A 20,640-nucleotide genomic window follows, 5' to 3' on the forward strand; every position below is an offset into this window, starting at 1 on the left:
CCCTGGTGAAATCCTCAGTCAAATCCTATAGATGTATAGATATTAGATGAGAGCTGTTATGATATATTCGTATTTTGATTTGTGAAAATATATGTTGTCTGACTATGATGATAGTTTATTTTCATATAATGTCAAATCTTCAAGTTTTTATAATTTTTGAATTAAGTGATTATATATATTTTTTAAAGACCTAGAACAGCAGTATTCACTGCAAAACTATCTATTCTATGTCTATGGCAAGTCTCCCCTGTATGCATGGAGCTAGAGCCATCCTCTGAGAAGGTATGTACACTTGTCCTGTCTAATTTTCTCTATTGAAATGGTCATGCACTGTGCACTGTGCAGTAGAACTTAGTAGATCAAATGATTATGGCATGCTCCCCCACCATAGGCTCCATAGGCTCTTGAAGTAGTGCATTCGTGCATTTGTGAAGTATTCAGACCCTTTCCCTCTTTCCATATTTTGTTACGTTACTGCCTTGGATTAAATAAAAAATGTCTTCATCAATCTACACACAATATACCATGATAAAAATGTTTGCAAATGTGTTAAAAAAAAAAAAAAACAGCAATACCTTATTTACATAAGTATTCAGACTCTTTGCTATGATACTTGAAATTGAGCTCCGGTGCATCTTGTTTCCATTGATTATCCTTGAGATGTTTCTACAACTTGATTGGAGTCCACCTGTGGAAAATTAAATTGATTGGACATGATTTTGAAAGGCACACACATGTCTATATAAGGTCCCACAGTTGACAGTGTATGTCAGAGCAAAAAACCAAGCCATGAGGTCGAAGGAATTGTCCATAGAGCGCCGTGACAGGATTGTGTCGAGGTACAGATCTGGGGTAGGGTGCCCAAAATTGTCTGCAGAATTGAAGTTCCCCAAGAACACAGTGGCCTCAATCATTCTTAAATGAAAGAAGTTCGGAACCACCGAGACTCTTCCTAGAGCTGGGTTCCAGGCCAAACTGAGCAATTGGAGGAGAAGGGCCTTGGTCAGGGAGGTGAGCAAAAACTCTGACAGAGCACCAGAGTTCCTCTGTGGAGATGGGAGAACCTTCCAGAAGGACAACCATCTCTGCAGCACTCCACCAATCAGGCCTTTATTGTAGAGTGGCCAGACGGAAGCCACTGACTCCTCAGTAAAAGGCACATGACAGCCCACTTCAAGTTTGTCAAAAGGCACCTAAAGGAATCTCAGACCATGGGAAACAAGATTCTCTGGTCTGAGGAAACCAAGATTGAACTCTTTGACCTGAATGCCAAGCATCACGTCTGGAGGACGGTGTTGGCAACATGGTGGTGGCAACATCATGCTGTGGAGATGTTTTTCAGCAGCAGGGACTGGGAGACTAGTCAGGATCGAGGGAAAGATGAACAGAGCAAAGTACAGAGAGATCCTTGATGAAAACCTGCTCCAGAGCGCTCAGGACCTCAGACTGGGACGAAGGTTCACCTTCCAACAGGACAACGACACTAAGCACACAGCCAAGACAACGGAGGAGTGGCTTCGGAACAAGTCTCTGAATGTCCTATAGTGGCCCAGCCAGAGCCCAGACTTGAACCCGATCTAACATCTCTGGAGAGACCTGAAAATAGCTGAACAGCAACGCTCCCCATCAAACCTGTTAGAGGTTGAGAGAAAAAAATTAAAATTAAAGGGTCTGAATACTTATGTTGAATACTTAAACTTGCAAACATTTCTGAAACCTGTTTTTGCTTAGTCATTATGGGGTGTTGTGTGTAGATTAGTGAGATTATTTTGTTTAATCCATTTTAGAATAAGGCTGTAATGTAACAAAATGTGGAAAAAGTCAAGGGGCCTGAATACTTTCCGAATGCACTGTATGTCCTATATTTGTCTTCAGGCAGAAAATCTTAACAAGGGTCACTGCACTTTGGAATTCCTGCCATAACACATCAGCAAAGAGACAGCACTCCTTACTAAGAGTGGACACACAGCAGAGCCAGAGCCTAATCTGTCCGTTATATTGGTCAGTACTTACCACGATGCAGGGAGCTAACCAGGCTAAACACTGATTAAGACCGTTGCACAGAGGCTAATTACCATTGTCTCAGACGCTGACTCAGCCACTGTACAATTTCCTAAACAATATGCAGCTCTATAATTGTAATACACACTGCAATACATAAAATACTGTTCCGTTGCTTCTACATTTCATGAGTTAATTAGAATGTGTTTTGTTCCTGAGAATTCACTTTATATATTTTTTTCATTTCATCTTTTAGAACAGGCGATTTGTGAGCGTAACAGACAGAACGGTCCTAAAATAATATCAGACAATAGACATGCACTTCTTTCTCAAAAAGTGATTGCTCTGGCAGAGACACAGGCACAGACTTAGAAACAGACTCAGAAACACACAGTCATCACAGCACTAACAGGACTGCCATGTTCCTCCATTTTTCTCTCGCCCTTCTCCCCCTTAGCAGAAACATAGTCAGCTGCAAGTCACATGACCAGCTGCTAGCTCCAACTGAGCATGCTCAGGCCCCTCAGTGTTGTCAGGCAAAAAAATAAGACGTCAGTATGAGTCGAGATCTGCAATAGATAAACACAGACATAGAGCAGCCACCGGGAAGCAGAGAGGCTGATGCTGACAGGGAGTGAGAGGGAGGCAGCCATTTTGGCATTTACAATTCTCACTGCTGTTTTTTAAATAATTTTATTTTCATTTTTCATTCAGGGGGGACATAGCAAGGATATAAAAGCAGGTGTTCCCTTTAAGAGGGAAAGGATCAGGACCAAGGACAGCATCCTCCATCTCCATCCTCCATCTCCAGCTCCTGTATAGGTAAGCGTGTCAGCCGGAGGAGAGGTGGGGGAGGGGGAAAGCTGCATGCCTCTGCGTGTGTTTAATTCTCATTGAGGGGATGAGGGGAGGGGGTCAGTTTGCATCTCTATCTGTATGTGAGATGACAGAGAGAGGCGAGAGGGGGTCGGTACATGGCAATGCAGGCGGGAGAGGACAGGAGGAGGAAGGGGGGGTGATAATGGTGAGTGGGTTTGAGAGAGACAGAGAGAGACAAAGTGTTTCTTCATTTTTATTGACTCATACGTATCTGGTAGAGGAGGCATCGTTGGATTGAACAGCCACAGGCTGTGTATGTGTTGTGATTTTATTAGTGGGTTCTGTGCCAACAACCTGTATTCAACTATGAGCATCGATACAGTAGACAGGAGTCCATTACCATTATGTATTGCCCTCAGTGCATGTTGTATTTAGCTTAGGGGACACAATGTCTGATGTGTTTACATCTGAATGTAAAGATATGGCAGCTGGAATATGTGGAGGGAAGTACGGTATAATCTGGAACACTATTATGTTTTTGTTAGGAGCTGTTAGGGATATATCATAGATTCAGTTTGTAAAAGTACACACCTGGTACCATCTAGCACAGTGATCTCATCCTCTGAGGTCATTGTGAGGTCTGAGAGCTTAATGACTGATTATGATTGCTCTGTTGAAATATCACAATTTTAGGATGCTGAGAAAATGTCAAAAATGCCCTGGGAGAAATATATCTCTCCCGGGCTTTAACTCTTAATTCGGCAAGGTAAATCTTTTGCACGACGATTCCTAAACTTGAGAGTGCAGGTAATACAATGAAGTGATTTCATCAAATGGACGGCCCTTTCCTTACCTTTTGTGCACAGATTGAAAAGGTTAGATGAAGATTCTGTTGAATATTCAGATTACCTAAACATAAAATTGTGCACAAAGCACAACACATAAAGCCTCTCTCTCCCACACACTCTGTTTTCACTGTGATTAATGGGAGGGTGACAGACGGCAGAAGTGGCTGTTGCTAGGATACATGGCACGGTGGAGTGCAGATGATTGAAAGAAAAAGGGGAAAAGGAGGCCACCATTAGGAAGTGGCAATGCGGAAAATGCCATTGCATCACTGTTTAGTAAGCTGTGTTTATTAAAGGTAGATGCTTCGTAAAAAAATGCTGAAATAAGAGACATTACTGTAAGATTATTGTTCGTGTTCCTCCTGTCTCTCATGCCAAATGATTAGGTACCACGGTTCGAGAGGAAGTCTGAGTGACCAGGCCAGACTTCAACCTCAGTCCCTCCACCTACATGGAGCTCAGCTGTTATGGATGGATGGGAGAAGCCTAACCCTGTCTGAGAAACCCCTATGAACAACAGACCCAATGGTGAGACAACTCTTATAACACCATATCCAATGGTAGTATCATAGACGTAGTACTGTAGTCTCTGTTTATCATCAGACTGCAGTTATCATAATAGATACAGTCGGAATGGCTGATGTATGTAGATATTTAATTAGATATATAAGGCGAGATGCCTTGCTGTCGATAACTACTAAGCCAAACAAAAACATAATAGGGAATCGTCTTACATGTTTTTGCAAATAATGTATTGAATATCTGTGACTTATTTCATGTCTAGTTGTACTTTGTTTATCCAAATGGATCTCCGTCCATCCCTTTGACGTGACATCAAAAGCTTTATTTGGAAGTCTTTGAAGAACTGGCAGCTAAATGGACAGAGAGAGAGAAAGGATGGGAGATGGAGCGATAATAACTAGAATGGCGTTTCACATCTGTCTGTATGCCTGCAGGACATCAAAGGCCAGTCCTGGACTGATGAGGAATCAGATGGGGAGAATGAGTCGGAGCAGTTCCTCTATGGGATCCAGGTACCCAAGCCGTTATGACAACCTCCCAGGCCTCCTATCCCTCCCAGAGGGCAAACCGGACAAAATGTCATAATGACATCATTTCAACCAGTTTTGCCCGCTAGGCTCTTTGGTCCAATACAATCAGAATCATCACTTGGGGTCTTCAGAACTCCCCGTAGTGGTCCTCAGAAACTGTTATCTTATTACATCAAATCCTATGTGACATACACAATATGTTCATCTTTCAATCAGCTTTTTACAAAAAGTTATCTCTAAAAGGCTCGGTTTGAAAGTACTGTAAATTCAGTCTGGTTTTAAAAGCCTATTCTCCATTGGATTCAGACCATCGACCAAGAGATGAGAGCCTGTTTGTCGGCACTGATATATGTGTGTGAAAACGAGACAGATAGAAGATGGAACTAGAGATAGAGAGACACACAGATACAGTCCTGTGAGACAGCAAAACTGGAGACTGGCCCTGTACCTTGTCTAATACTACAGTCATTTCATACATGAGTATCAGAGCTAGCTCATATTACTGTAAATGGAGGCTACAGCAGCATCTCCATGGATAATTCAGTGGTCTGACCTGTGCCCCTCCCGTCCTGTAGGGGAGCTGTGCTGCTGACCTGTACCGACATCCCCAACTGGATGCAGACATCGAGGCAGTGAAGGACATCTATACCGACAGTGCTGTCTCTGTCAGGTACTACAGTACACACAGAGTCGCCACAGCCAAGTCTGGAAACCAAGACCACTGACTGTTATTGTCATGATCAGCAAATACGTTGCTCCAGACAACACCAGATCCACTGAGATGTCAAGTTTCTTAGCATGGAAAAGCTGATCAGTTTATGTGATTATTAAATCTGTATGTTTGCTATTCTTCTTCTTTCAGAGAGTATGGAACCATTGATGATGTGGACATTGACCTTCAGATTAACATCAGTTTCTTGGATGTGAGTTTTCCTTTTATTTTCTATGGGCATTCCAGTATTACAATTCATCATAGTAGACAGTGTATGTGTATATCATATGTGTGTGTGTGTGTGTGTGTTTGTGTATGTGTTTGTTCCAGGAGGAGGTGGCAACAGCCTGGAAGGTCATCCGAACAGAGCCCATCATTCTGAGACTGCGCTTCTCTCTCTCGCAGTACCTAGATGGACCGGGTGAGCAGAGCCCCAGTGGCTGTGCGTGTGTGTGTGTGTGTGTGTGCATGCGTTTGCCTGCCTGTGTTTGTGTAATCAGAGCTGAGTTCTTCACTCCTATGTGTTGCATAATAATGAGTAATCTATTCTCAGAACCGTCAGTGGAGGTGTTCCAGCCCTCCAATAAAGAGGGCTTCAGCCTGGGCCTGCAGCTCAAGAAGTGAGTCCTATTCGAGTCACATGCCACTCAGCACGATTCCTCACATTCTGGTTCAGAGAGGCAATCCATGGGTCCTACGCTAATTTCACAATATTTCCACAATTTTCAATGACACCTATACAACTTCTACTATCTTTGCAAAAGTATGTGGACGCCCCTTCAGCCACACACATTGCTGACAGGTGTATAAAATCGAGCACACCGCCATGCAATCTCCATAGACAAACATTGGCAGTAGAATGGCCTTACTGAAGTGCTCAGTGACATTCAATTGTCTGCCCAGAGAGCTGCCCTGGTCAGCTGTAAGTGCTGTTATTGTGCAGTGGAAATGTCTACGAGCAACAGTGGCTCAGCCGCGAAGTGGTAGACCACAGAATGGGACCACAGAACGGAACCGCCGAGTGCTGAAGCGTGTAGCGTGTAAAAATGGTCTGTCCTCGTTTGCAAAACTCAGTATTTGAGTTCCAAACTGCCTCTGGAAGCAATGTCAGCACAAGAACTGTTCGTCAGGAGTTTCAGGAAATGGGTTTCCATGGCCAAGCAGACGCAAACAAGTCTAAGATCACCATGCGCAATTACAATTGTCAACTGGAGTGGTGTAAAGCTCGCCACCATTGGACTCTGGAGCAGTGGAAACGTGTTCTCTGGAGTGATGAATCACACTTCACCATCTGGCAGTCCGACGGACAAATCTGTGTTTGGCGGATGCCAAGAGAACGCTACCTACCCGAATGCACAGTGCCAACTGTAAAGTTTGAAGGAGGAGGAATAATGGTCTGGGGCTGTTTTTCAGGGTTCGGGTTAGGCCCCTTAGTTCCAATGAAGGGAAATCTTAACGCTACAGCATCCACAATTCTGTGCTTCCAATTTTGTGGCAACACTTTGGGGAAGGCCCTTTCCTGTTTCAGCATGGCAATGCCCCTGTGCCCAAAGCGGGGTCAATACAGAAATGGTTTGTCTAGATCGGCGTGGAAGAACTTGACTGACCTCAACCCCACCGAATATCTTTGGGATGAATTGGAGCACCGATTGCGAGCCAGGCATTATCGCCCAATATCAGTGCCCGATCTCACTAATTCTCAATGTGGTTGAATGGAAGCAAGTTTGGGGCGGCAGGGTAGCCTAGTGGTTAGAGCGTTGTACTAGTAACCAGAAGGTTGCAAGTTCAAACCCCCGAGCTGACAAGGTACAAATCTGTCGTTCTGCCCCTGAACAGGCAGTTAACCCACTGTTCCTAGGCCGTCATTGAAAATAAGAATTTGTTCTTAACTGACTTGCCTAGTTAAATAAAGGTAAAATAAATAAAATAAGTCCCCGCAGCAATGTTCCAACAAGACTGTAGGCTGTTATAGCAGAAAGGGAGGGACCAACTCCATATTACTGCCCATGATTTTGGAATGAGATGTTCGACGAGTAGGTGTCCACATACTTTTGGTGATTTAGTGTATATTATGTACCTACATTTCCAGTAGAGTCAATGACATCTGCTAATTTCGTCCGAATTCAGTGATTGTGACTGGTTGTGCTGTCTGCCCTGTAGGATCCTGAGTACGTTCACGTCCCAGCAGTGGAAGCACCTCAGTAATGAGTTCCTGAAGGCCCAGCAGGAGAAGAGACACAGCTGGTTCAAGGCCGGGGGAACCATTAAGAAGTTCCGCGCAGGACTCAGCATCTTCTCTCCCATCCCCAAGTATGGCTCCTATTACAGTTTCTAGTACTGACCCGGATACTATTATAGCTTCACATTCACTATCCTGGTCAGATTTCATCATCACTGTCATCTCAGTAGTCAATGGGTATGTTTATATCCATTCAATAAAACAGTTCTTGTGAATACTCTGATTTAATGTAATGTTTAGATTAAAACGTTTACATGGTTTGCAAGAAGAACAATTTCGCTTACAATCCTCTACACATGGACAGGCTTCCTGATGGAAAAATGTAGAAAATTGGCAATCAAAGTTAACATTCTATCACGGGGACCATGTTATTTTTGGGAAGCCTATTTGAGTTTGGACATATAAAGTTTGTGTGTGTAAACTATTTTAAAGACATTTTCCCGAACTCACTTCACTCGAGGGAGCTCACGCGCAGATCAAATACAACACAGGCACTCCAATAAAGGTGTTTACATGTCCTAGATTGCTAGAAAATGGAGGTGTTTTAACTGGGTTATGCTTTTACTTTGCTTGACCTTACGCAGATTAAGATAATCAGAGTAAGGTGTTTACATGACTAGTGCCAAACTAGTATTTGCCATAAATAGCTTAATATCAAATTATTAGTGTGCATGTAAACATACTCACCAATTAGTTGCTCTGAACTTTTGTGTTTGTATAATTTTCTTCCATAGGTGTCTGAATGACTGTCTGTATGTGTATGTGCTGTATACTTCCAGGTCTATCCATTGATGGTCTCTGGGTTGTGTGTCTGTGTGTTCCCAGGTCCCCCAGCTTCCCTCTGATCCAGGACACGGTTCTGAAGGGGAAGCTGAGTGTTCCAGAGCTGAGGGTGACCCGGCTCATGAATCGCTCCATCTCCTGCACCATGAAGAACCCCAAGGGGGAGCTGTTCAGCTACCCCCCCAACAGCCAGGTCGGAGGTCACCTCCCCTCACCACCACCATCACACACCCCTGTCCTGACTGGCCCTCTTACCCCTATACACATCAGCACAGACAACACAATGTTATTGTTGAACAGACAGAATGCTCTCAGTCAATCCAAAATGTTATTGAACCTCCAACCTGAACGTTTAACAAAGGAAAAGTGAGTTTTGTCTTTCTCAGGGAAATATATGTGTGCACAATTATTAGGCAACTATTAGCGTGCACAATTATTAGGCAACTAATTTATAAAAATAATTTATCCCAATTCACTTGTTTATTCTCAATTTTTAGAGTAATTGTAACAAATAAGTAACACAAAATGACAATTAAATAACATTTTGGGCCTTATTATTCAGTGACCAATATAGCCACCGTTCGATCCATGGAGTCTGTCAGATTCTTGATCTCCCAAATTCTGTTCAAAGAGGTGTATTGTCTTCCCTCACTGTAAATCTCAAGTTTGAGAAGTTCTCAATAGGATTTAAGTCAGGTGAGGAAGGGGACCAGATCATTATTCGGGCATCTATGAGGCCCTTGCTGGCTAGCCAAGCAGTGGAGTACTTGGATACAGGTGATGGAGCATTGTCCTGCATAAAGGTCATGGCCTTCTTGAATGCTGAGGACTTCTTCCTGTACCACTGCTTGAAGAAAGAATGTTCCAGAAACTGGCAGTAGGTTTAGGAGTTGAGTTTCAGTCCATCTTCAACCCAAAAAGGTCCAACTACCTCATCCTTAATGATAGCAGCCCATACCAGTACCCCTCCTCCACCTTGCTGGCACCTGACTCAAAGTGGTGGCCTGTGTCCATTACTGATCCAGCCACTGGCCCATCCATCTGGTCCATGAAGAGTCACTCTCATTTCATCTGTCCATAAAACCCGATAAAAATCTGTCTTCAGGTGTTTCTTTGCCCAATCTTGACGCTTCAACTTGTGAATCTTATTCAGTGGTGGTGGTGTTTCAGCCTTCTTGACCTTGGCCATGTCTCTGAACACTTGACACCTTGTACTTCTGGTAGGTTGCAGCTCTGGAATATGGTGGCACTGAAGGCTAATGGGTTCCTGGTAGCTTGACGTTTAATTCTTCTCAGTTCTGGAATATGATGGCACTGGAGGATAATGGGTTCCTGGTAGCTTGACGTTTAATTCTTCTCAGTTCTGGAATATGATGGCACTGAAGGCTAATGGGTTCCTGGTAGCTTGATGTTTAATTCTTCTCAGCTCTGGAACATGGTGGCACTGGAGGATAATGGGTTCCTAGTAGCTTGACGTTTAATTCTTCTCAGCTCTGGAACATGTTGGCACTGGAGGATAATGGGTTCCTGGTAGCTTGACGTTTAATTCTTCTCAGCTCTGGAACATGGTGGCACTGGAGGATAATGGGTTCCTGGTAGCTTGACGTTTAATTCTTCTCAGCTCTGGAACATGGTGGCACTGGAGGACAATGGGTTCCTGGTAGCTTGACGTTTAATTCTTCTCAGCTCTGGAACATGGTGGCACTGGAGGATAATGGGTTCCTGGTAGGTTTGACGTTTAATTCTTCTCAGCTCTGGAACATGGTGGCACTGGAGGATAATGGGTTCCTGGTAGCTTGACGTTTAATTCTTCTCAGTTCTGGAATATGGTGGCACTGAAGGCTAATGGGTTCCTGGTAGCTTGACGTTTAATTCTTCTCAGTTCTGGAATATGGTGGCACTGGAGGATAATGGGTTCCTGGTAGCTTGACGTTTAATTCTTCTCAGCTCTGGAATATGGTGGCACTGGAGGATAATGGGTTCCTGGTAGCTTGACATTTAATTCTTCTCAGTTCTGGAATATGGTGGCACTGGAGGATAATGGGTTCCTGGTAGCTTGACGTTTAATTCTTCTCAGCTCTGGAATATGGTGGCACTGAAGGATAATGGGTTCCTGGTAGCTTGACGTTTAATTCTTCTCTGCTCTGGAATATGGTGGCACTGGAGGATAATGGATTCCTGGTAGCTTGACGTTTAATTCTTCTTAGTTCTGGAACATGGTGGCACTGGAGGATAATGGGTTCCTGGTAGCTTGACGTTTAATTCTTCTCAGCTCTGGAACATGGTGGCACTGGAGGATAATGGGTTCCTGGTAGCTTGACGTATAATTCTTCTCAGTTCTGGAATATGGTGGCACTGGAGGATAATGGGTTCCTGGTAGCTTGACGTTTAATTCTTCTCAGCTCTGGAATATGGTGGCACTGGAGGATAATGGGTTCCTGGTAGCTTGACGTTTAATTCTTCTCAGCTCTGGAACATGGTGGCACTGGAGGATAATGGGTTCCTGGTAGCTTGACGTTTAATTCTTCTTAGTTCTGGAATATGGTGGCACTGGAGGATAATGGGTTCCTGGTAGCTTGACGTTTAATTCTTCTCAGCTCTGGAATATGGTGGCACTGGAGGATAATGGGTTCCTGGTAGCTTGACGTTTAATTCTTCTCAGTTCTGGAATATGGTGGCACTGGAGGATAATGGGTTCCTGGTAGCTTGACGTTTAATTCTTCTCAAGTCTTTTGCAGTTCATTCATGCCTTTTTCTTTCCACGCGTTCTTTACGCCCCCAGTTGACTATTCGCAAACAAAACGTTTAATTGTCCGGTGGTCACGCCTCAATAGTTGAGCTATTTCAAGAGTGTTGCTTCGTCTGAAAGCCATTTTACCATTTTTGACTTTTCAGTCTCAGTTACATCTCTTTTTTGGCCCATTTTACCTGAGGTAATGAAGCTGCCTAATAATTATACCTTGATATAAGGTGTTATTCACATTTCGCCACACCCTCCCTCATTACGCAAATACATATCACCTGAAAATGATTCAATCCAATAAGCATTCAAGTTTATATGGTTCGGAGCTGGAAAATGTGCTTAGAAATAATGATAAGATAAGAATACTCACTTGCCTAATAATTGTGCAGTGTATTGCACAGAGCCCAATTATTGCACCTCATGAAATTGCACATGTGTGTTTTGATGGGTATTCTATTGCATTAAAAACGTCACTGTGACCGTACAGCTAACAGTCAAACACAATACATCATCCATATCAGAAAGGGCATGAATTAAGAGCATTACTCGTAACAAACAACTAGTTCCCCATTCTATTATCCATACTATCTAATTGTTTTCTCACTTTGAACTACCTGAGAACTTTGACTGTTCCCCTCCCCCAACCAACACACCTACAGTACTGTACCTTACCTTCCTTCCTGAGCCTCTCCCTACCCATACCTGACCATGGCTGGCGCCGTGTCCCATAATGCTTTGTCTTCACTGTACCCATCAGACTGTGGCTGTCCCGGCGGCCAGGGCCCCAGCGCAGATTACCACGAGGCAGCTGATTGAATTGTTTTTCTCATCCCAGGCGGGCGGACACTGCAAGAACATCCCTACCTTGGAGTATGGCTTCTTAGTACAGGTAGATAAGACCTCAAGGACAAAGCTAGGGCCCTAAATAGGCTTTTAGTTCACTCTGAACGTCCTTCCAAAACAACTCCAAAGCACAAACACTGATAGGACTATCAAGGGTCAATCACACGTACAGGAGTTAGAGGACATAGTGTGTGCTTAAAGAAGGTCTCCACCTCTGTTTGTTTGATTCATGAAAGTTGAAATGAGGAAGTGTTTTATCTTTATATTTAATGTGCCCGTGTATGATGGGTTTGTTTCAACCCTGGGTAAAGTGACAGACTAAAGCGTTGATAAGAGGCCAAGTCAGCTGATGATGTCATCATAGGATAGTGATATATGGTGCTGGAGGAGAGGAGGGAGTGATTGGCAGGAAAACCATGTTTTGTCTCCCGACAGATAATGAAATACTCGGAGCAGAGGATCCCCACTCTCAATGAGTACTGTGTGGTCTGTGACGAGCAGCACGTCTTTCAGAACGGATCCATGTTGAAGGTAGACCACATTACAGAAAACATACAGTGTGAAGTGAACGTTAAAATGTAAACGTTTCAATTCAGTTATGAGCAAGTTTCTCTGTTTCACTCAGATTGATGTTTGTTTGTGTACGTGTGTGTACCACTTGCCCTGTGTGTGGGTGTTTGTGTGTGTGTGGGTGTGTGTGTGTGTGTGTGTGTGTGTGTGTGTGTGTGTGTGTGTGTGTGTGTGTGTGTGTGTGTGTGTGTGTGTGTGTGTGTGTGTGTGTGTGTGTGTGGGTGCGCAGCCAGCTGTGTGCACTAGAGAGCTGTGTGTGTTCTCCTTCTACACTCTGGGTGTGATGTCAGGAGCAGCAGAGGAGGTGGCCACTGGAGCAGAGGTGACTGCCTGACTAACAACACACACACTTTCTCTATCCCCCTGTCTGGTCTGTCTGTCCCTGTCTATGTGGTGATAACTGATGGGCTTTCATGTTGATCCCTAGGTGGTGGATCTGCTGGTGGCTATGTGTCGGGCTGCTCTGGAGTCTCCTCGTAAAAGCATCATCTTTGAACCCTACCCGTCTGTGGTCGACCCCAACGACCCCAAGACTCTGGCCTTCAACCCAAAGGTTACTACTGTTGCTGTGGTTACACACCACGATACATGTTGTCTGGTATATGTGTTAACATTCTAGAACATTACTTTGGGCTCATTGAATGGGTTGTAGGTATTAATCCAATGTTTGTCTCTCTCCCTGTCCTTCTGACGCCTGTCTCTGTGGCTCCATCTTGCTCCCTGGTCACAGAAGAAGAACTATGAGAGATTGCAAAAAGCACTGGACAGTGTCATGTCCATCCGCGAGATGACCCAGGTACTGAGGCTGGGGGAGGCTGGGATGAAGGAAGGGCAGTCCTGTGCTGGACTTGGGCTGTAAAAAAGAGACTATATATGTGTTGTTGCATTGAATCGTCTCCTTGTCATATTTAGATTTGGTAGTCTAGTGACGAAAGGATAGTGGGGTGTGAAATAATGAAAGCTGTCTTTTCCAGGGCTCATATCTGGAGATTAAGAAACAGATGGACAAACTGGACCCCCTGGCTCACCCTCTACTACAGTGGTAGGTAGAAGGTCTCTGCTTACACCTCCTGCAATCTAAACCTCCAACCTTGTTCTGCCTCTTTCACTAACCTGTTTTTCTTCTCCCCGCCCTATCCCATCCTCTCTCCTCCCTCTCTCTCTCCCTCTCTCCCTCTCTCTCCCTCTCTCCCTCTCTAGGATCATATCCAGTAACCGATCCCATATCGTCAAGCTGCCTCTGAGCAGGGTATGAATAACACAGATCTCTGGTGTCTGCTCTTCCTCGTAACTGTTGCCGTGTGTTCTCCAGTACATGATTCTCCATTCTCTCTCTCCTTCCCTCCGTCTCTCTCTCTGTCCTATAGCAACTGAAGTTCATGCACACATCCCACCAGTTCCTTTTACTCAGCAGCCCGCCTGCCAAGGAGGCACGCTTTCGCACGGCCAAGAAGCTCTACGGCAGCACCTTTGCCTTCCAGTGAGTCCCATATACAGTATATGGCAGCACCAACCTCCCCTTAATCATAGACTCCCACATACAGAATAGGTACTATGTTTTATTAAGTTTGAGATAACTTTATTCGTAAATTGTACACAAAGTCCAACCAAAATGTATCCCATCCCCTCCCAAAGACACTCAAACATACAGGTTGGAGAGGTTGGAGCAGGGGGCTGCCACACTGGGCGCCCATGGACCAGTTGTTGTGGGTGGTTAAGTGCCTTGCTCAAGGGTACAATGGCAGGCAACGCATTTAGGATTAGATACCCGCATCCTCCGGGTGCCAGCTCACTTCCACACCGATTTTCTTTTTCCCGTCAGACCCAGGATTCAAACTGGCAACCCTCCGGTTGCTGGGTCGCCTCTCTAACTGCTAGGCTACCTGCCGCCCGGTCTTATAGACAGAGACAACACATAATATAGTCCCACATAGCTGGTAGTTACAGCATCCACCAGCTGACGGCACAGTGAGCAGACACCACACCCTGTTTTCCCAGCAGTACTGGGTCCCTGATGTAGAGACATCAGTGTGAGCGACAGACAGAGTCAGACAGCCATGCCGAAAGGCACGAAGCAGAAGCATGCATGGGACCATCTCAACGCAATCACAACTGTCTCAGTCCCTCAGGGAGCTAGCTGAATTAAATTCAACGACCACTCCTCTTGAACTTTGTCTCTGCTAAGAATAACAGCATGGCTACCCTGTTTCACCCCTGGGGTTTATTTGAGGACAATAAGAGATGAGAGACGGTGCAGTTTGATGTATTCCCACTGAGACTTCTATTCTCGTAACATCCTGCTGTTGAAAAGAGAAGGAGGGGTGATGTAATATCAGGAGATTTCTGAGCTGTTCTTGTGCTGTAGGTCCTCAGCCATCCTGCTGTTTTTAGCAAACAAACATGGCAAGTTTAGAAAATGTGAGAAAATAGAATTACTATTACAATCAGCCAAAAACACAGTGGAAACAGACTTATTGCATTGCCAATAAGATGTAGATATCTCACGGGCATGAATGCTTTACTCTAGGTACAGTATAACAATATGTCCATAAATGGTTGGCATGCAAAAGTGGCAATAATTCCGTTTTGAACGATCTCTGCACAGCGTTGTTGGAGCCTTTAGAAAGCACTGGCCCTGTTTGAGGAAGAAGTGTTCAGTATTCACAGCTCTCCTTATCTCTCTCTCTCCCTGCACCTGCTCTAGTGGTTCCCATATAGAGAACTGGCACTCCGTTCTGAGAAATGGACTAGTCAATGCCTCTTATACCAAACTGCAGGTATGTAGATCCAGCAGTTGGCTGAACTAAGACGCATCCTCCCTTGGACAGCGCCTGTCTGTCCTCCTCACACACAGTGCAGGTTGGCTGTCCAGCTGATCCATTTTGACAGTAACGGATGCCAGGTTTCTCTCTCATTGTATTGCCAGGCCCACCGGTAATTTTCCCCTGGCATATGTCGAGCACTTCCTGTTTCCTGCTCTGACAGCAGTGGACGCCACGCCTCTTCCTGTCCTGATAGAGAGGCGGAGGGGCTGTGTTGTCTGCTGGGGGGCTGGGGGTTACCAGTCGGCCTGGCTGGAGGCGTGGCTGCCTGGGTAGACCACTAAGAGCACTGAGTAGACTAGGTCAGAGGTTGTGACTGCTGCCCCGCCCCATGTCTGTTTCGCTATGAGGATCCACAGAGTGGGTGAGTAGGTGAGTGGGTGAGGGATCCAAGGAAGGTTAGTAACGGTCATCACCTATACTGTCTCTCTTATTTACCTCTATGCTGATCCTAATGATGTTTAATATGTACGGTATATGGCTGAACCTCCTGGTAGTTCAAGACCCTGTACAAGACATTAAACCACATGCATGACAATCTATTTTTATGTCTTAAGGTTCATAATGTCTGCACCTTTGAAACACGCCATCTCGCTCCTTCCTGTTATTATATTATGCCGTATGCATGGGAGAAGTCAGCAGGGTGTTTGTTGTCAGTGAGTGGTTTATTATGAGCATATTACAGTATTAGAACCTTTGTTGTTAGATCTTTGAAGACTCGTCTTTCATCCCCTTGTTCTGCATCCCTCACGCTCTCTCTCCCTCCTCCTCACCTTGAGCGTTTGTTTGTTCATTCTCTCACCCCTTCAGCTTGCACAGCAAATCTCATTGTGTCTCCTAGCCCTCGTTCTGTTTTCCAAACTCAGGAGGGATTCTTCTTTCTCCATCCAGTTCACCCTCCACTCTCACAAAGTATTTCTGTGGGTGTCACCTCTCCACTCGAGCTGAAACCCCCTCTGCTCTGCCATGGATGTCCATCAAACATTCCCCGTCTTCTTCATCCTCTTCCTCCTCATCCTCACCTTGTTCTGTCGCCGTGTGTTCTGATGCAGCACCACGTCCTTATGGATGATTTACATGAATGTTCAACACAAGACTTCAACATGGACATTTGTTACCTCACCTAAACATCTTATGAGGTCTCAGTGGGTAGTGGAACAGGAGACTATGGGGTCCAACAATAGTCAATGTATTTCACTTTAGGCAGGTTTCTTTTTCTATTGCACTTCACCTGGTGGTGTCTCTCGTGTGTGTGTGTGTGTGTGTGTGTGTGTGTGTGTGTGTGTGTGTGTGTGTGTGTGTGTGTGTGTGTGTGTGTGTGTGTGTGTGTGTGTGTGTGTGTGTGTGTGAGTGTGAGCGTGTGTGTATGTTCCTCTGGCAGTGTGTCTTTGAGTGTGTGAGTGTGTGGTGCTGGTGGACTCTCAGTGATTCTTCCCCTTGCTCTTTTCAACGCAAGCTGCATGGTGCAGCCTATGGAAAGGGTATCTATCTCAGCCCCATCTCCAGCATTTCCTTTGGATACTCAGGTAGGAAGCCAAGGCCTGCTCTCTCTCTCTCTCTCTCTCTCTCTCTCTCTCTCTCTCTCTCTCTCTCTCTCTCTCTTTCTCTCTCTCTCTCTGTCTCTCTCTGTCTCTCTATCTCGCTGTCTTTCTCTCTCTGTCTCTCTCTCTGTCTCTCTTTGTCTCTCTGTCTCTTTGTCTCTCTCTGTCTATCTTTCTATCACTCTATCTCTCTCTGTCTGTCTGTCTGTCTGTCTCTCTGTCTCTCTGTCTGTCTGTCTCTCTCTCTCTCTCTCTCTTTCTTTCTCTCTCTCTCTCTGTCTCTCTGTCTCTCTCTCTGTCTCTCTATCTCGCTGTCTTTCTCTCTGTCTCTCTCTCTGTCTCTCTCTCTCTCTCTCTATTTGTCTCTCTGTCTCTTTGTCTCTCTCTGTCTCTGTCTCTGTCTTTGTCTCTCTCTCTGTCTCTCTATCTTTCTATCACTCTGTCTGTCTGTCTGTCTGTCTGTCTGTCTGTCTGTCTGTCTGTCTGTCTGTCTGTCTGTCTGTCTGTCTAACTCTCTCTCTGTATATCTCTGTCTCTCTCTCTCTGTCTCTCTCTCTCTGTCTCTCTCTCTCAGTCTCTGTCTTTTTCTCTGTCTCTCTCACCCCTCGTCCTTCAAACTTTTGGTTGTGTCTGCTCTGTTCAGCTGACTTGTCTCTGTCTCTGGTACAGTCCATCTTCATCTTTGGGTTGGGTTCACCTACCTGTGCTGTCCCTGCACTACATTGTCCTGTGTGTCCACTGTGGGGCTGCCGGTCTGGTCTGTATGTGCTCTGTGCATTGCATATCATGTAGTCATCTGATATCATCTAGTTTTGTGTGCATGTGTGTCTAGGTCTAACTGGGTAAGCAAGCAGCCATCTTTAAGTAATGTTGAGCAATACCCTGACCCTATGCCATCCTCACCTGTTGTTCCATCAACAGAACTCAACGTATGTTCAGCTGTTGACATGTTCTCAGCATCCTGTACAGCTCTGACCAGCTTTGCGTTTGTTCCCATCCGTGTGTGTGTGTTCAGGGATGGGCAAAGGACAGCACCGCATGCCCACCAAAGATGAGCTGGTGCAGCGTTACAACCGAATGAATACCGTTCCACAGGTGCAGTGTCTGATGGTGAGAGACTCATACACGTAGGACTTACAACCATTTGCCCTGTTGATACGTGTCCGAGCATGACATCATACTCTGTGTTGGCTGCCTCCACAGAGCCGTCCTATCCAGTCAAGGTTTCTCCAGAGCCGGAATCTAAACTGCATTGCCCTTTGTGAAGGTAAATACTGTACCACATGAAATGTACAGACGAGCGTGGTCAATTTGAGCCATTGTTCCTGGTCGTGTTGTGGTGTGTTTTGTTAACCCCTTCCATGTCTCGCTGTCTGCCTGTCTCAGTGATCACGTCCAAGGACCTGCAGAAGCACGGCAACATCTGGGTGTGTCCTGTGTCCGACCACGTTTGCACGCGCTTCTTCTTCGTGTGAGTAACACGACTCTTATCGTTCCCCTAGAACTCTACGTGACGCACAGCAAGACAGGCAGCTAACAGACACATTTGTAAACGGTCACCTCTGTGTTGCAGGTACGAGGACGGCCAGGTGGGAGATGCCAACATCAACACCCAGGAGCCCAAGGTGCAGAAGGAGATCATGCGTGTGATCGGCACTCAGATCTACTCCAGCTAATGGAGGCTCCCCGGGGGCCCTTGGAGGAACAGGTCTGTACTGCAGATAGACCGACAGACAGACATTTGGGAGACACAAACTCAGACCAGATGAGGGAGGTTGATGATCTTTACGCCTCATATCTACAGTCTCGTTCCCTTTCCTCACTTTTTATTCCACTGCTTTCCGTTCTCCCTGTGTAACAGTTCCTCCTTTGTGCTCCAGTGAGCCACACCCGTGGGCTAGATAGTGCTGGAGAACACAGGGATGAATGAAGGAAACCTTAGCTGGACTGGTTTGCCACACACACACGCACTCTGAGCTGAAGCGCACGAACACACTCACTTCCCTTTCAGCCCCCTGGTCTCTCATTTCCTCCTGAGCCACTGTCAAGTCTCATCCACTCTCTTTTATCAGCTGCAAATGTGAGAATCCTTTGGACTGTGTATCTATATTCATCAGTTCTCATTGTGGATATCTAGAAGAAGAAGAAGAACGAGTCATGTTTAGTTTATTACACCCCCCTGTTGGTGTTGAATGGTGGATCTACATGCATGTAGAAGTGTGTTCTTTTATTGTGTTTGTTGTAGGCATTATCTCAGTGATCCGTTTATTTCCTATTCTTTGACTAATGACATAAATTAACGGGCCAAGATGCAATTATCTCCCGAGTCAAAGCAGTGTTGTGGGTCAGTTTGTCTTCAGATAGCCCAGAGAGAGGGACCTGAAGCCCTCTGGTTGAGTAACATGATCGTATGTTGCACAGGAGAATCCATCACGGGCTAATGTTGTTACCAGTCTGTCAGGAGAGACTAGTCACAGACAGACACAGCCACAGCCTGCACCCTCTGTCGACTAAAGCCTTTTCTTGTCTTCTCCTGACGTTTCATTTAGGGAAATTAGACCGGAGAGTCAAAATGATGACACAGAGAATACTGGTGCCCCCTAGACTGCTGAATCTGAGCGAGCATGATGCATAACCCATAGCAACACTCTTCTTCAAAAATTCACACTGACAAGAGGAGCTGTTCTGCCATGGCCATAGACTTATCTTTGTGACTTGATCCATAAAGTACAGTCCATCCCACTCTGAGAGACTAGGACTGTGACCCCAGGTGAATCCATGCCCTACAGCACACTATCCCTCCCTACTCAGAGATATAATACATGGAGTTATTATATGGCTATGGCCCTACCAACAGGACACTGGATGTTGTTGTGCTTTACTTACATATTTACGCTTTACCTTGGGGAACGGCAACCCTGTGTATAGTTTACCCTGTTTATCAATTAGCTGTATGTATGTGTGGGTTATTCGTAATTTCTGTACAATCGTACATTATACTGGACATTGCACTTATTCAACATTTGCCTAGCCCAGATAAAATGTATGTTCTCTGTCTCTCTCTCTCTCTCTCTCTCTCTCTCTCTCTCTCTCTCTCTCTCTCTCCCTCTCTCTCTCTCTCTCTCAGCCTGTCTCAAGGTCTACCTGTCTAGTGTGTAGAAAGACAGAGAACCACCGAAAGATTTATATTTGGAGTAAAAGTAAACTAAACTACTAAATGTCCCTTATGGTGAAATGTCTTCACTAGGACATGCATACTGAACATGACTTGGCAATAGGTGCTGGGGACAAATGCAGAGCATCGTTGGTGTTGAACAACAACAACAAGAGTGTATTGTAAATGTAAATGTGGACCAGAGAAGGAGAAATGTACTGTTGGGAGAGAAATGACTCTATCTGCACAAGTCAAGTATTGTTTGTAGAGATGAAAAGACTGGGGGAAACACCTTACCCAGCCTTCAGTATCCAGTGCTCCTTCTGGCTGCGGTATGTAGGGCCCGTTGACAGCTGATACCTATTGTCCCCACATTAAGAGTGACTGTATTCAGATCCCTATCTGTTCTTGTCCCTCTCTGTCAGTGGTGTGTTCATGATGGTGACGACGATGGAAAGATATGATGAAAGGAATGAATAAAGATTTTGCACAATTTTAATAATTGCCTCCTTT

At 45.2% G+C, this 20,640-nt stretch overlaps 1 protein-coding gene across 12 annotated transcripts; it reads left to right on the top strand.

Annotated features, from left to right (window-relative positions):
* The first annotated feature begins 97 nt into the window (after positions 1-97).
* Positions 98-20,249, top strand: LOC139384715 (protein mono-ADP-ribosyltransferase PARP6). 12 transcript variants are annotated; one of them, XM_071129548.1, is made up of 24 exons: positions 98-282; positions 2,716-2,823; positions 4,055-4,196; positions 4,625-4,702; positions 5,296-5,390; positions 5,583-5,643; positions 5,763-5,853; positions 5,986-6,052; positions 7,593-7,742; positions 8,497-8,647; positions 11,955-12,086; positions 12,476-12,571; positions 12,840-12,932; positions 13,038-13,163; positions 13,341-13,406; positions 13,585-13,652; positions 13,811-13,859; positions 13,978-14,090; positions 16,889-16,958; positions 17,643-17,730; positions 17,989-18,083; positions 18,177-18,240; positions 18,360-18,444; positions 18,547-20,249. In XM_071129548.1, the coding sequence occupies exons 3-24, from the start codon at positions 4,194-4,196 to the stop codon at positions 18,647-18,649; spliced, it is 1,944 nt and encodes a 647-aa protein (XP_070985649.1). In that variant the 5' UTR covers positions 98-282; positions 2,716-2,823; positions 4,055-4,193; the 3' UTR covers positions 18,650-20,249. The 12 variants fall into 12 exon arrangements, 8 of the variants coding, with proteins under 8 accessions (XP_070985649.1, XP_070985650.1, XP_070985653.1 ...); XM_071129549.1 differs by lacking the exon at positions 98-282 and having other exon boundaries at positions 2,605-2,823; positions 18,547-18,681; positions 18,835-20,249; XR_011628872.1 differs by lacking the exons at positions 98-282; positions 18,547-20,249 and adding an exon at positions 15,315-15,387 and having other exon boundaries at positions 2,605-2,823; positions 17,643-17,734; positions 18,360-18,425.
* Positions 20,250-20,640: the final 391 nt, after the last annotated feature.

This window comes from Oncorhynchus clarkii, chromosome 26, assembly GCF_045791955.1.
Source record: "Oncorhynchus clarkii lewisi isolate Uvic-CL-2024 chromosome 26, UVic_Ocla_1.0, whole genome shotgun sequence".
Taxonomy (NCBI): domain Eukaryota; kingdom Metazoa; phylum Chordata; class Actinopteri; order Salmoniformes; family Salmonidae; genus Oncorhynchus; species Oncorhynchus clarkii.